Below are 14103 nucleotides of genomic sequence, written 5' to 3'. Positions count from 1 at the left end.
CGAGCGGTTCGCCACGCCCACACAATACTGTTTTGTTAGCCCTACGACGAAATGGAAAAACTTTGAGAATAAAAGATAAAGAAAACGACTGAATGACTTTGTGCATAGTAATGTGTTGATGGCAACAAATAAGCGACAAGTTGGTTCCCTTGCCCAGTAAAGCAGCAAACCAGCAAACCTCCGGCAACGTCGTATTATGCTAATGGTTTGTCCCAGCGCACTTGCCGTAGCAGCCGCAGCAGCTTTTACTTCCGGCCGGGTTGGCTCTGTTGTTGCCATTCAAACGTCTTTTTCGTTCTAGCGACGCCGCTCGGTCAAGCAAACATGGACGAAGGCGCCGAGTTGTCACTGACCATTGCTCAGCTCGTCCGACGGCTGAAAGGAAGCCATTTACACGCTCAAATGGAGCGAGAAGCTCGAGTGAGTATGCAAGCATTAGCATTTAGGCTCACCCCCTAAAGCCAACCCAAAACCAACGTCCTCCAGCCAGCCTCTCTTCTCGTACTGTTTGCAGGAGTGTTTACATCAACCAGACATCCAACTGGACTCTCTGAAGGACGACGTGCGGAATTTCCTCAGAACATCAGGTGCGACAGTTCGAGATAATAAAAGCAACATGGCGTTTTGCATTCACGTTGTTGTTGTTGTTGTTGTTGTGGTTGTGGTGGTGGTGGTGGTGGACAGGCTGGGAAAGAAAACTCCAGAATGCAGTACATCGAGAATTGCACGTGTAAGTAAATACAAGTTAGTAATCACGCAAGCAGTAATTTGCACCCAACATCAAAAAATAACAAGAGGGCCTTGGTTTACGTTGCCGTTTCGAGGTTAGGGTGAAGGCTTAAAAGGCTCAAAAATACAGTATGATGCAATACCAATGTTTTCAAAGGCTATTTCTGACCTGTACTTTTTCTGTATTTTTAAGTAGTATAAAAGTGCGCTGCCACTTTTCAAGGATGAAGACGATTCTCCTGACTGTTCAGATTTACAGCCAAATAGCGAAAAAAGCTTAGTCGTGTGTTATGAAAAAGGCTTAAAATATTTGCTCATTGTTGATAGTTTGTGGGTGGAGAGGAGGTTACAGGATGTCCCCAAAAATGTCCCCACCCCGCCCTAAAAAAAATGCTTCATTGTTTTGTTATGTTAGTGACAGAGGCTGCAGCAAAACAAGTGTTCCGTTTTCTCCAGATGAGAACACTCAGCTATCCCCCCCCCCTTCCCCGCCACCTCCACCCCATCCTCATCACTCAGCCCTCGCATGCTCTTACAGCTGTTTAGATGTACTTCAATGAGGTTTATTTAGTCTCAAGGGCACGTCAGTCATGACCACCCACCTGTTTGGACTATGAATTTTTTTGCGGGGGAAAATAAACTCCTTTGCGTTTATTTCCAGCGGGCGACTGGCCCAGAGCCTCCCGGCGGCCCCCCCGGAGCGCCTGAAAGAGCCGTTGGTCTACATGCGCAAGGCCCAGGTCAGCCTCTTGGCGCTCATCAGTGCCGCTTTCGCCTCCGTGGCGTTTGCCCTTCCAGTCTCGTGTGAATTGTGCGTGTGCGTGTGCGCGCGTGTGTCGCAGGCCAGCTGGGAGAGGCGCATCTTGAAAAGCCTGAACAGCATGAGCACCGAGCTGGGAGTGCCTCTGGCCCGAATGGTAAATAAAAAAAAAACATGCATGCAGTCAGCTCGGTCTGCTACCTTTAGGTCGACATCAGGTGTCATTGTTGGGGCTCGATGCCCATTTTCAATATTTGGCAGGAAAAGATTCCGATAGCTGATTAATTGCATAATTATTTTTAAAAGAATGTTTAAGGAATGAAATCACTTCTTTTTCACAAAAACAAAGACATGAATTACAGGCAGCACATTTGACCATTTTAGTATTTGTTTAACTTTTATGACAGAGAGGATTTTCCAAATAGAAAACATGCAAATAAGAATGATGTGATGAATTTAGCTTCACATATAAGCTATAAATGTCTGCCGTACATAATCATCATAATGAGTCAAGTTAGTGGCCAAACGTGATTAATGCGCGATGCCCTTGAATTGCATTTCACTCCGTTATTCTCAAAAAGTGGTGATTTCAAAATAAAAACGCCTTTTTTCACATGTCAAAAATTAGCAAATCTTTGACAGTATTTGACATATACGTATGATGTGAAAAGAGAGAGTTTGACTGAAATGGGAGCAAATTTTAAAACAAAGTACAATGCATACTGAGCATGAATACGAACCTCACCTATTTTTTTTTTTTTATATATATAGGTATATGAAAAAGCCTAATACCGGCCCATAAAGTCTGCCGATGAATCAGTCTGGCTTTCGTCTACTTGTGCTTCATGCTAGTGTGTAACCCTCGTGAGACTTTGTGGTGTTTGTGCCGCAGAGGCCGGCGGCCGAGCAGCGGGAGCTGAGCAACAAATGGAACGAGATGGGCACGGACGAACCAGGTATTTAAAAGAAATAAAATCAAAGAATGCCCTCCCGCCACGCTGTGTTTTTATGGACGCGGAACGTTTTGTCATATACGCGCCGTTTGAATCGTAACTCTTGGTTGAGCTTGCACTTGGAGTACTTTCCCAGCACGGCCTTTTATAATAACATTTAGGACTTGGGGCTGTAAACACGGCAGATGGAGAAGCTGTCCAGACCGCCGTGGATCCCCCCCACCACCACCACCCCCACCCCCACCCCCCTTCAGCCCAAGCGGTGACGTGCGCCTCCCGACCGTGACGGCGCACTTGAATTTACAGGCCGGCTGCAATGTCGGACGGAAGGTCGCAGCGTGCCGCCGTCCGTCCGTCCGTCCGTCTTGCTGCTCTGCTCCCCGAAGTCGTTGTTGAAGTGCACGGTGGCCGATAGCTGGCAGAAATGTGCACTCCGAGTGTAAACTACTTTCCTCCTCACCTTAATTTGACGAGAGAAATTGTACTGTGTTGTTGTGTTTTTATTTTTGAACAAGGAATAGCACTCTGTCACGTCGTACTTTGTGCTCCACAAAATTGTGCCTCTTTTGCGCTCGCAGACTTGAGTCGCTTCAGGCCCGTCTACGCCCCCAAAGACTTCCTGGAGGTGAGTGCGCGGCGCGGGGCGGCCGCCGCTGGTGGAGTGCGGCGCGCTTGATGTGACGGCTTGCGCGCAGGTGGTGGTGGCCCTGAGGAGCCCCAACCACGACAGCGGTGAGGACGCGGGCGCCAGGAGCCACTGGGGCCTCATCCAGGTGCCCCTCGACGTCAAGGACATCGCGCAGCTGGTAGCGCTGCTCCCTCTTCACGCTTGACTTTGCCGTCTTTGATTCGCGCTTTTCATGGCTTATTATTTTTTATTTTTTTGTTCCTCAGAGAGGCGCTTTCGCCGAGCTGAGCCTGGCCACCGGGCAGCTGGGGATCGACGACAATGCGCACATCCATCCAGGCACGGACAATTTTTTATTGAATCTTGAATTAACCACAACAGACCCGGTGAGATGAAAAAGCTGTTTTCGAGGTAGTCCTGGTCAAGAGGCAGCAACAGACAAACATGAAATACATATTGAACGCGGCATTTTACAAACGCATTAAGGAAAACAAGTGGAATTTGTCTCAGAAATTCAGTTTGGATTTAAAGGTGTTGCAAGAAATCATTTAAAAGAAATCAAAGCGGCTGAAAGCTTCCAGCCTTTTTTGTCGCGTTTTCCATGCTGAAGGCGCAGAGTAAACAAAAGCGCTTTTAGCCAACTCCCTGCGAACTTCGACGACCGAAAGCAACAAATACTCTTGTGATCAAAGAGAATAGGATTCAGCGTTGGTCAGAGCAATCGAGGCACCCGGAAATGAAGGTAGAAGGGACAACATGGCCTGATCAATAAATGCTTCTAAATAAATGAGTGGCCGCAGCCGCCATCCCACCCCAAAGTATCATTCACAGTGGTGAGCGGACAACTTAGTTAGTGATGAACCTCATCCAAGCGGGATGAACACGATCAACCATCCAAACACATTTTATATAAAAAAAAATTTTTTTTTAAATCTCCCTAATCCAACGGCCATAAAAACGGTGCAGAAAGAAGACGCTTCTTTACATGAACAGAAAAACACAGCTTGTTTTGACTCCAACTCCTGACCTCAATTTCACAAACCTGGTAAATGATGGTCTTATAAAGTCATCATTTCAACAAAAGAAAAAGATCAAGACACTCAAAATATGGAGGAAATACAAGCACAATGGTGCATTATTCACAAAATCATCAATTGGCTTTTTTGGGGGGCGGGGCGATGCTTTATTTGCGGAAAAACTCACTTGCTGTTTTTGTGCTCAAGCAAGTCAAAGCAATTCAACTTTGACTTGCTTGTAGCACATTGTTGCTTGGGAGCTATGTTGAAGCCAGTTGAGGCGCTTCATGTCGTGCTTTGCTGCCATCTTGCGGCAGTGTAACTTTTTCCCGCTGCTCCCGTAACGCCCTCAAGACTAACGAGTGCTTTCTACTACTTTGCAGACGTGTTTGAAAACGACTACATTGACATGGGAAAGAAGGGTAAGAGAGCTTGGCCGCCCGCGTGCCGCCCGCGTGCCGCCCGCGTGCCGCCGCCTCTCGTCATCTCGTCCTGTCTTCCTGTCGTCCTGGTCATCTCCGCCGTCCTGTCGTCCTGTGGCGTCGGCGCAGTGCTGGGCCAGCAGGAGAGCGCGGCGGCGCAGCAGTACAGCCGGCGGGGCTGCCCCACCGGGCTGCGGGCCGACCTCTGGGCCCTCATCCTGAATTCCGTCAACCGGCCGCAGGTTGGAAACCGATGCGCTTGACACGCACGCACGCACGCACGGACAGACAGACGGAGCGCACCCGCCGTCTGTGTTTGTCTTCAAGCAGCTGCGGTGATTCCCAAAAGAGTTTTGTTTTTGTTCTGCAACTGCTCCTTTTTTGGCCATTTGGCCCCACAAGCGCGCGCTTGACGCCGCCGCGGCCAGTCCAGCGCCGTCCTCCAGCTGCGCCGTTTGGGTGTTTACGCGGCCGCTGTCAATCAAAGCGCGCTTAGCCCAAACACGACATCCAGCTTCCCGTGTGGCGATAAAAGTCAAAAGATGAATGCCAGCCGGAGAGTCTGGAACACGTCAGACATTTGGATCCCGCTCTATTTATTGAAGCGGATGAGATCCTTGCGTCGTCGTCGTCGTCGTCGCCTCCAAAACGCAGCTGAACTTTGGCTGTGGCACTTCCGCCGCGCGCATCCATCACCTGGCAGGGGGACAGTTTTATCGCGGCGCCGGCAAATTCATCACGCCGCACGTCCAAGCGGAGGTGCTCCAGAGTGGAGACGCGTTGCCGGAAGCGCCGTCCGTCACGTCCCGCCGACATGCGAGCCCGCCTGCCTGCCCGGCGGGCGGGACAAAGGCCAAGCGGCGTTGGCGCAACGTTGTCCTCCTCCCCCGGATCCTGTTGTTTGGATACAAAGAGTCGCTTGTCAGCAGGGCCAGATTATCAACTTGTTCAAGGATTTTCTTTGACCATTTCAAATTCAAACAGACAGAGCAGCGAGCTCACAGGCTCAGCAGCAAGTTAAAGGAACACTAGCTGCCCGAGGTTTTCGACAGTAAATTCCAATATTACTGAAATGTGAATGTTGGTTATAAGTTTAAAAAAAACCCCAAAAGGCAGTGTGCGGGAAGTTCCCAGCATTTTGGATCTGATGCAGCACCAAAGGATCCCTTTTAAATTGATCCGAATTAAAAAAAAACAGGCCACTCTGCTTCAAATGGCAAATGTTGTCAGGGCCGGTAATCAGTCCATCCCTTCTTTGAAGCTTTCAATCCGACAACTTCACCAAATTGCACCAAACAAGCGTGGGGTTCCACCAAGAATGCAAAGAAATGCGCGTCGCGATCACGTCAGCGTAAGCTCGCGGGCCGCCCTTCTTCCGCCCTCGACTTATGTGCACGCGATCAAGAAAATCCGAGCCCCGATTTGCCCTGGTTCCCGTGCGCGCGTTGTTCCTGCCTCCGTTTCAGGATGTGATGCATTTTGAGCAGCTGAAGGCGGGAGTCCTCCAACACGACCTGCTGGTGGACAACCTGATCTACAAGGTAAGCCGAGCTTCCGCTCACCCGGACGGCCGGCAGAGAGTGACCAGCCCGGCCGGGCGCCTTCCTCGCAGGACGTCAAGCTGACCGCCAGTAACGACGACTACTACTTTGTCTTCGAAGACTTCCTCTACCAGGTATTTGCGTCCCCTCGCCTCCTCCGCCTCACTCGGCCCGTGACGCCTCCGAATCCCTCTTCAGGTCTTGCTGTGTTTCTCGCGGGACGCCGCCGTCCTGGCGCACTTCAAGTACAACAGCGCCACGCCACCCAAGTCGTACATCCAAGGTGCGTGCGTGCGTGCGTGCGCGCGCGCACCCACCTTGGCGCAAGTGTGTCCTAAGTGTCTTGTCTCGCAGGGAAAGAAGGGGACGAGGACTACGCCGTTTTTTATCCTCCCAACGGTGAGCCGCCATCTGGCCTTTCTCGAGGTCAAATTCAGCCGTCGGGATGCAAATGTGGCCTTTAAACGAGACATTTTACGCATTTTTCCCCACACTTTAACATGGGGCTGCACAATTTGGAAATACAATGTAGAGGAATTGCAATTTTTGTTCTCGGTCTTGCCATTGCGATTCAATATGCCATCGCTTCTTTCAAGCTCATCTTTTTTTCTTGTATTTTATTTTTAGGACAATAAATAATAGAGTAGCCCTGGTGTCAGCACACATAAAAAGCACCGTTTCCAAAGGCAAACGCAATAAGGAGAATCCTGACTCGAGCCCTCGGGTCGCTCCGCTGCTGTTTGACCTTCCTGCTTGTGAACGGACAAACCGCAAATCCAAAATAAACACATTTAAAATAAATGTATGATATTCATTGACAAATGAAGGGCATTTTCACTATAATCATAGTTAGTTTGATAAAGGTTAGGGTTTTTTTTTCTTTTCCAAATGCATTTTCGGTTTTATTTTATTTTGTAAATGGAAACAGTTTTTCATGTTAGTCATTTCGTCGTGAGTGCTTGAGGGGGAAGTCGAGCCGAAGCAATTTTTTTCCAGAATGTGTTCTATGCAAGCCCACCGGTTGAAACGAGGCATTCTGATGAATATTGCCTTTGTGCAAAAAGCAGCAACATTTTTGTCCATCTCTGGGGGCGGCCATTTTGCCACTTCCATGGCCGCCGCGCCTGAGATGGCTAAAAAGGAGTCAATGAACTCTTATTGCACAAATGCAAGAATTCCCAGAATGCCTTGTCTCAACTAGTGGGCCTGCACAGAACAGATCCTGGACTGGACAAAAATCAGTTTGGCTTGACTTCCCTTTTAAAAGACTGCTCGGTAAATAGTCTTTAATCAGTTAGTCAGTGTTCATTTTCCTTCATTTTAACACAAGACTAACCTGAAAGGGCAAAACATTTCTGTATATTAAATTTCCAAATCATTCTAAAGCAGCCGTTGTGTTGCAACAGGCGTCGTCCCCTTCCACGGCTTCTCAATGTACGGTGAGTCAAAGGGCCGTCGCTGACTGTCACCAGACGGAAGCTCCGTAAACGAAGCCGGCGCATCATTCCAGTGGCGCCGCTGTGCTTCCTGTACAACGAACCGTCCAAGCTGTACAACGTCTTCAGGGAGATGTACACCCGCTACTTCTTCCGGCTGCACTCCGTGTCCTCGGCGCGCTCGGTAAGAAGGCGCCGCCGCCGGCCCCCGCGTCCGCGCTAGGTTCTCTCCGCTGACTGCCGTCTGGCGTCCCGCAGGGTATCGTGTCTCTGTGTCTACTTTTTGAGCGGCTGCTGCAAACGCACCTGCCGCAGCTCTTCTACCACCTTCGGCAGATCGGAGCTCAGCCGTAAGTTGTTCCTCACTTCACGGTGGAATTGACTCTTGGCAGAAAAAACAGGTGATGGGGAGGTGGGGTTAAAAAAAACCCAACAACAATACAATAGACTGCGAGTTATTTTAAAATGTGTTTCTTCGTGATTTCGGTATGATAGATTATATATTTTTTTAACATAGCAATAAACATGTCAAATGTGATATTTAATGTTTCTGTATTTTATGTAAAATTGTTGCCTCGTATGATGAAAAAGCCATTCAATTTGTTTTATTTTCATCTTTAAAGACTAGCAATTAGTCATTGATTTTAAATGGTTTATTTTAAAATATTTCATATTGCTTTATTTTAATGAAATGATATTCCACACCTCTGTTTATAATTGTTTTATTTAATAATCATTTGGAATTAAAAAAATATTTGCATTGTATGTCAAATAAAAAACAACACTCATTAAAATTTGTAAATTTCTGTAAATTTTGAAATTGTAACTAAGCATTTATTCAATAGGTTATTTTAAAAGTTGTGTTCCATTTTACATAGAATTGTGTATTTTAATAACATAATCCATACTCATTTATTTGATTGCATTTTACGATTTGGCCATTTAAAAAAAGGATTATTTTGTCAAACTAATTTGCGCTTTTCATGCTTTTATTATTTTTTTTAAGAAAATAATCGGAGCTCGTTTTACGGTTCATATATAACCAAATGTGTCCAATTGTTTATTTTCTTAACATCTATTACTGTTGACAATAAATCAACCACTTGATGACTCAAGCGCTTTTTTTGAGGCTTACAGCTGCTGTACTGCACTGTGATCTTGCGCTGCCACCTTGTGGCTATTTCTTCTCATTACAAAAACATCACATTGGGTCCAGCCTGTTTATTTATTTATTTATTTATTTTTCTCTCTCTTTCTCGGCAGGTTGCGCATCGCCTTTAAGTGGATGGTTCGGGCTTTTTCGGGTTATCTGTGCACCGACCAGCTGCTTTTCCTTTGGGACCGAATCCTGGGCTATGACTCCCTGGAACCGGTCGCAGGTGAGGTTTGTAAACGCTGTTTTTGGGCGCTGGCTTTCTGGACGTCATCTGTCATATGAACGCCTTCCAGTTCTGGCAGCCGCCATCTTCGCCTTTCGCGCCGACAACCTGATGGAAGTGACGTCACTGGCTTCGGCCGAGGTACGCGCCGCGCCGTACATTCCCACCTCCCTTGTTTGGCACAAGGGGTCATTGGGCAATTGAGGCTCTTTTTGGAACCCATTACTTTCTATTTTGTTCTGTTTTAAAGAAAGACCAATTGTAAACAGCCATGTTTTGATTCCTCAAGCACCACGATCGACATGTGAGCCACAGGGTTGAATTGGTTTGAATGACATCATCCGCTGCGGCTGAAAGTGTTGAAAAATGTCATCTCCGCCGAGTCATGTTGCTCACTATTTTTCCCTTTCGAAAAAAGGCTTTGGTTAACACAAAATGTAGTGTTTTTATAAATACAAGGAAGAGATATCTATGAAATCATATGCCCCAGATATTTATTCTTCAATTCGTTGCAAGAATGTTTAAGAATGTTTTTTTTGAGTTTCTCTGCCGCTACTGCAAAATGTCCTCCAATTGTGGAATGTGCCATAACGATGCACATGCAGTAGCCGTTTGCTCATCTGGTCCCCCTGCAGGCGGTCCTTGCCGATCTTTCAACCCTCAAAGTCATGCCGCTCGTCCAGATCTTCCTGTTTGCCATCTAGCCGAGCATCGCGGCTCGCAACAAGCAAGTCAATCCTTCGTGGTCATGTGGCTGAAATTGGTGACTTGTATCCTCGAGTCGGGATTCTCAAAGTGAGGCCTGCAGACCAACAATTGAAACGTTCGTTCGACCTGTGCGTAAGATTTCGATGGCTGAAACGGTGTTTTTAATCCATCACATTTGAGCACGATTCATTTGGATTGAACTTTTTAGTGCAATGCATTTGCATGTCATCTTTGAGAACTGTTTACATTCATTTCAGTAGAATGTCCTTCACTTATAATAGATTGCAGTGAATCACTTTTTAAGTTGTTTATTTTCCTTCATTGAAGCGCACTTTGTTATTATTTTTTTACAGCTTTGTGGCCAAAAGTCAATAAATAAAACAAGTCATACACGCCCAGTCACTTCAATGTACTGTGTGTATTTCAAAGTTGCAGGAATAAATAAAACAATGTCCACTTTGTAAAAGCACACAAGTTGAGGAACAAGACCGCCCAAAGAAAGCGTCCTCTGGAAAATTGCGCGCGTTTTTTTCCGGTTGGTTAAAATGTAGAAAATGTCACGTTTCAAATGTCGCGGAAGGTCCTCTTGCCTCATCGGTATAAAAAGTGGATGTGGCCACCAAGATGCTTCCCACCGGTAGCAGAAGTGAAGAATTCATCTACAAACGCTTTTTATCGTAAAAAAAAAGTTTTACACAATGCTGCGCGCAACACAGTTCAAGTCAGTAACCAGAAAAAGCATAAATAAATAAAGACACACGAAAAAGGAATCTCAGTGTGCGTTTTTTCAGTGCGATCCGACGGCTCAGTAAAGGAGGTTGCAAAGAACCCTGGGGAGTCGGTCGGGAGCAGCCAACGAGTCCGGCGACAACTCCCGAGGTCAGACGTCGTAGTCCGGCAGGGCCGAGTAGGCGACGCCGCCCGCCGACGGGCCGCCCGAGTAGAGTGGGAGGAGCCAGCACAACATGGAACCTGAAATTGAGAAAAAAAAAATACATCGGCAGAGGCCTTAGAAAAAAAGAATGGCATGTTAAAGCAACACTGTGGCATGTCAGTTTTTGTTGATTATGGCGGCGCCATGTGGACGAAAGCGGTAGTGTTTTGACAAAAGTCAACCACATTCCCTGTGGTGGCGTGAAATCCTGAGCTCTCGCCGGCCCGCAAGTTGGACTGAATGACATTTCTATTTCCAGCGGCTGTGTGAAAGATGAATAGCGATGAGGTCATGCATCTCATTTGGTTTAAACACTACAGCGGTACCTCTGCTTACGAACATCTCTTCATACGAAACGTTCAAGTTACCAAACACCTCAACAGGAAAATAGTGCCTCTTGTTACGAAAGAAATTCCAAAGCAAGCGAATTGGTTGATCTCGCCAAAGAATATGAGCGTAATGTATCGACAGGCGCCATGTTATGAAATTAGTTGTTTTACAAAGCGCCGGGCAAAATCCACTTCGGAGAGAGAACATGAACCAAAGAGGAAAAAAGCAATTAAAAGGTAAATGACCATCATTTTTATTCTTAAAACGCGTCTCTACTTACAAAATGTTCTACCCAAGAAATTTCTTTCTCCAGAACCAATTCATTTCGTAAGTAGAGGTACCACTGTACTTTGATTTTTTGTTTGTTTTGGGGCTTCTGCCACGACAGCAGCGATGGCGTGTCGACGTTCGAGTTCCTTCTAATAGCGAAAGGAGGAAGTGAGTATGCCGTAAAGCAATTCAAGGACATGTGTATTGTTTCTGTGTGCCAGAGTTGCTTCCATCCAAGTTGCTTAGTGCCAGTAAAAACGATACAGCCCCCCCCCCCCCCCCCCAAGGGCATGGCAAAAGTCCCATTTAACTACTTGTAAGTCAATGTTTTCATCAAAAGAGTTGTGAAAAAAATGTATTAAGATTTCCTGCCCAGTGCTGCTTTAAATCGCAATAGTGGGGGTGTGGGGGGAATAAATTGCAAAGCGATTGTTTTTTCAAATCGTTCATCGCTAACACGATCTCACCTCGCCCAAAAACCTCTCGTAGCAGCGCCATCTTGGGCTTGGGCTTGCGCGTGGCGTGGTGCGGCGGCGAGGCCGAGGACGAGGACGAGGACGAGCCTCGTTCCTTCAGCAGCAGCAGCCTGCTCCTCATCTGCTCGATGGGCGTCTCGTCGGCGATGATGGACGCCAGCTGGCGGGCAGACAAAATGGCGCGATTAAAAAAAAAAAAAAAACGCTCATCTGTATTGACTATATGATTTCCACCAGCTGGAGCACCTGATCGTAAAAGATGACCAGGACGAAGACGCCAAAGAGCACCGATTCCACCAGCAGGATGATGTAATGCGCGCTGGAGAAGACAAAAGAGGTCAGGAACGCCGGCGGCCGCCAATCTGCCGGTCTGCCGGTCTGCCGGTGCGCCGTGCACTTGGGACGGGACTCACACAATCAGGTGCTTGGCGGGCGCGTCCTCCGCCTGCGCCTCAGCGCGGGCGTCCCTCTCGCTGCGGATGCGCCACACCCAGGCCGACACCACCAGCAGCGTGGCGTACACGCTGGCCACGCCTGCCGATGCATCGAGTCGCGTGAGCCGCAGCTCAGGCGCCGTGCGTGCAGGTGTGTGTGTGAGCGCTCACCCGTGTAGAAGAGGAACTGGATGAAATATTTCTGGTTCAGTTCTCCCACGCAGTTATTGATCCTGTCAAAGATAAAAACATTTTTTTTTTTTTTTTTTTAAACTCGCTTGAAGATGAGAAGTTGTGGAAGTTTGGTTTGTGTAGACTGCCCACCCAGTGAGATTCATGAAAAAAAAAAAAGATACTTTTACATTTTGTGTAAATGACGATTCAATTATTTTTGAATTTGTGTTTCGTTGTGATTTTTTTATTGAATATTTATAATGACATAATCGTGGTCGTCAAAGGAAGATCTGAACTTCGTATTATTCAGTTTGTCATTTTATTTGAATGTACGATGCGTCGGTACAGGAGGATTGCGCTCAGTGAGAGAAACATTCAGGCCCACCCTGATTTTTCCAGGCCCGCCCATTAGCTGCCATTACTGCCAATGAGGATTTACTCAATGTCAGATTTTTTGGGGGCTTATCTGTGACCTTATAATAAATTGAGTGTCGGCCCGATACCGATACCGATAGCCGGTATCGGTGCTCACCCATCTTTAAACAAAAAAACAAACCCTGTAAAAAAAAAAAAAAAAGTGAATTTAAAAAGCAAAAGTCATCATTGAAGTAAAATGTAATTATAATGCAAAATTCCGAACTATTAGAATCGCGGTGATAAATCAGTAAACACAGACAACAATAAGGCACACAAATGTGCGGTGTGATCGCTTCTTGCCTCACCACGGGCAGTGATGGTCCATGCGGCGTATACATCTTTGGCACACGCGGCAGTGATGCGCCCGCGGCGGTCTGTACGTTTCACAGCGGCTGCACACCGTCCAGCCCTCGCAGCCCTGCACGGGCGCACCGTGACACGCACGTCAGCGCGGAGCAAAACGCAAACACGATGATCGTGTCCACCACCGCACAGTTACGCAGTTACCCGGTCGCTCATCCGCGACGACTGCGAGCGGAGGTCGGAGAAGTCGAGCGCCGTGTCTGGCAGCGGCACCACACCTGTGGGAACAAACACGAGGCGCACTGAGTCGGCCGGATGACGTGCTTGTGGCGTGGCGTCGTGACGTCACCGACCTGGGTCCGAGAAGACCGCCTTGGAGTGGCAGGCGAGCAGGAGCAGCAGGATGACGTTGAAGGCGGACCCGTGCAGGCTGCACCAAACGCTGTTGGAAAGGCACCACAACCAAGCAACTGCTTAGAACACAAACTGATACAAGACGAACAGTGACGTCACCAAACTCCGTCACTCAGCAGATTCGAGAGCGACAAAAGCATCATGACAGGCGCCCGTGACGTCACGGGCGCCTTCCCCCTTCCGTCGCCCCCTAATTTAGCTCGCCACTCACCTGCCCGAGTATGCGGGGATGAGGACGTACTGCACCACCACGTAGTCCGCGTAGAAGACGCTGAAGTACGTCAAAATCAGACACACGACGCCGCACGGGTCCCGCCGGCAGCGCAGCGACGCCATCTTCGGGAAGGCTCCGCCCAAGCGTGGGCCTTTTCCGTGTGACGTCAGTCGAGGAAGTCACGAAGAGGACCAATAAAAATGCAATTTAAAAAACAATTACTATGTTAACCGCTGAACCACGTAAAGGTAAAACGGATTTATGAAAATCAGTTAAATTAATGCTTGAGAGACGCAACTTAAATAGTTCATTTGAATAATCGGAGTAGCATTGTTGCTTACATTCATGAATGATAATCAGATAACAATTATAAATATAGCCTAATAACAATGTAGAGAAAGTGATGATAATGCACGTCATGCTAACGATAACGTAATCAAACTTGTTTTACGGTACGTTCATTGTGACTGCTCAAACTGTTCGTTTGCATCGTTTGAGTCCTAAAAAGAACGCAATCCGTTAATGTTGAGCTTTGTCTTTATATTGACTGACTATTCCATTTGTA

The 14103-nt window shown here is 47.4% G+C and overlaps 2 protein-coding genes across 3 annotated transcripts; one reads left to right on the top strand and one right to left on the bottom strand.

The window, feature by feature from the left end:
* The first annotated feature begins 211 nt into the window (after positions 1 to 211).
* On the top strand, positions 212 to 9974 carry tbc1d19 (TBC1 domain family, member 19). Of its 2 annotated transcripts, none has more exons than XM_086024381.1 (21): positions 212 to 420; positions 515 to 587; positions 685 to 730; positions 1391 to 1469; positions 1572 to 1646; positions 2382 to 2445; positions 3021 to 3067; positions 3138 to 3248; positions 3337 to 3409; positions 4470 to 4508; positions 4638 to 4750; positions 5996 to 6049; positions 6121 to 6183; positions 6248 to 6332; positions 6404 to 6448; positions 7456 to 7488; positions 7560 to 7669; positions 7744 to 7835; positions 8749 to 8864; positions 8935 to 9005; positions 9500 to 9974. In XM_086024381.1, the coding sequence occupies exons 1-21, from the start codon at positions 325 to 327 to the stop codon at positions 9566 to 9568; spliced, it is 1554 nt and encodes a 517-aa protein (XP_085880507.1). In that variant the 5' UTR covers positions 212 to 324; the 3' UTR covers positions 9569 to 9974. The 2 variants fall into 2 exon arrangements, with proteins under 2 accessions (XP_085880507.1, XP_085880506.1); XM_086024380.1 differs by having other exon boundaries at positions 5975 to 6049.
* A 368-nt stretch (positions 9975 to 10342) lies between these two features.
* LOC147150709 (palmitoyltransferase ZDHHC3) lies at positions 10343 to 13690 on the bottom strand. The gene is made up of 9 exons (XM_086024389.1): positions 13536 to 13690; positions 13264 to 13352; positions 13115 to 13188; positions 12913 to 13025; positions 12188 to 12249; positions 11996 to 12116; positions 11829 to 11901; positions 11574 to 11742; positions 10343 to 10544 (listed from the first exon to the last, which is right to left on the bottom strand). The coding sequence occupies exons 1-9, from the start codon at positions 13658 to 13660 to the stop codon at positions 10453 to 10455; spliced, it is 918 nt and encodes a 305-aa protein (XP_085880515.1). The 5' UTR covers positions 13661 to 13690; the 3' UTR covers positions 10343 to 10452.
* Positions 13691 to 14103: the final 413 nt, after the last annotated feature.

Source organism: Filicampus tigris, chromosome 2, assembly GCF_054856515.1.
Source record: "Filicampus tigris isolate MCC_2025a chromosome 2, RoL_Ftig_1.0, whole genome shotgun sequence".
Classification (NCBI taxonomy): domain Eukaryota; kingdom Metazoa; phylum Chordata; class Actinopteri; order Syngnathiformes; family Syngnathidae; genus Filicampus; species Filicampus tigris.
Note: the sequence above shows the minus strand (reverse complement) of the source record. Positions and strands in the feature narration are given on the sequence as shown.

Coding starts and splice junctions, on each gene's coding strand:
- tbc1d19 (XM_086024380.1), top strand. CDS start 325: ATGGACGAAGGCGCCGAGTTGTCACTGACCATTGCTCAGCTCGTCCGA. Junction 3,249..3,336: donor TCAAGGACATCGCGCAGCTG/GTAGCGCTGCTC, acceptor TTTGTTCCTCAG/AGAGGCGCTTTCGCCGAGCT. Junction 6,449..7,455: donor CGTTTTTTATCCTCCCAACG/GTGAGCCGCCAT, acceptor GTGTTGCAACAG/GCGTCGTCCCCTTCCACGGC.
- LOC147150709 (XM_086024389.1), bottom strand. CDS start 13,660: ATGGCGTCGCTGCGCTGCCGGCGGGACCCGTGCGGCGTCGTGTGTCTG. Junction 12,250..12,912: donor ATGGACCATCACTGCCCGTG/GTGAGGCAAGAA, acceptor TATCTTTGACAG/GATCAATAACTGCGTGGGAG. Junction 11,902..11,995: donor CCCGCCAAGCACCTGATTGT/GTGAGTCCCGTC, acceptor TGTCTTCTCCAG/CGCGCATTACATCATCCTGC.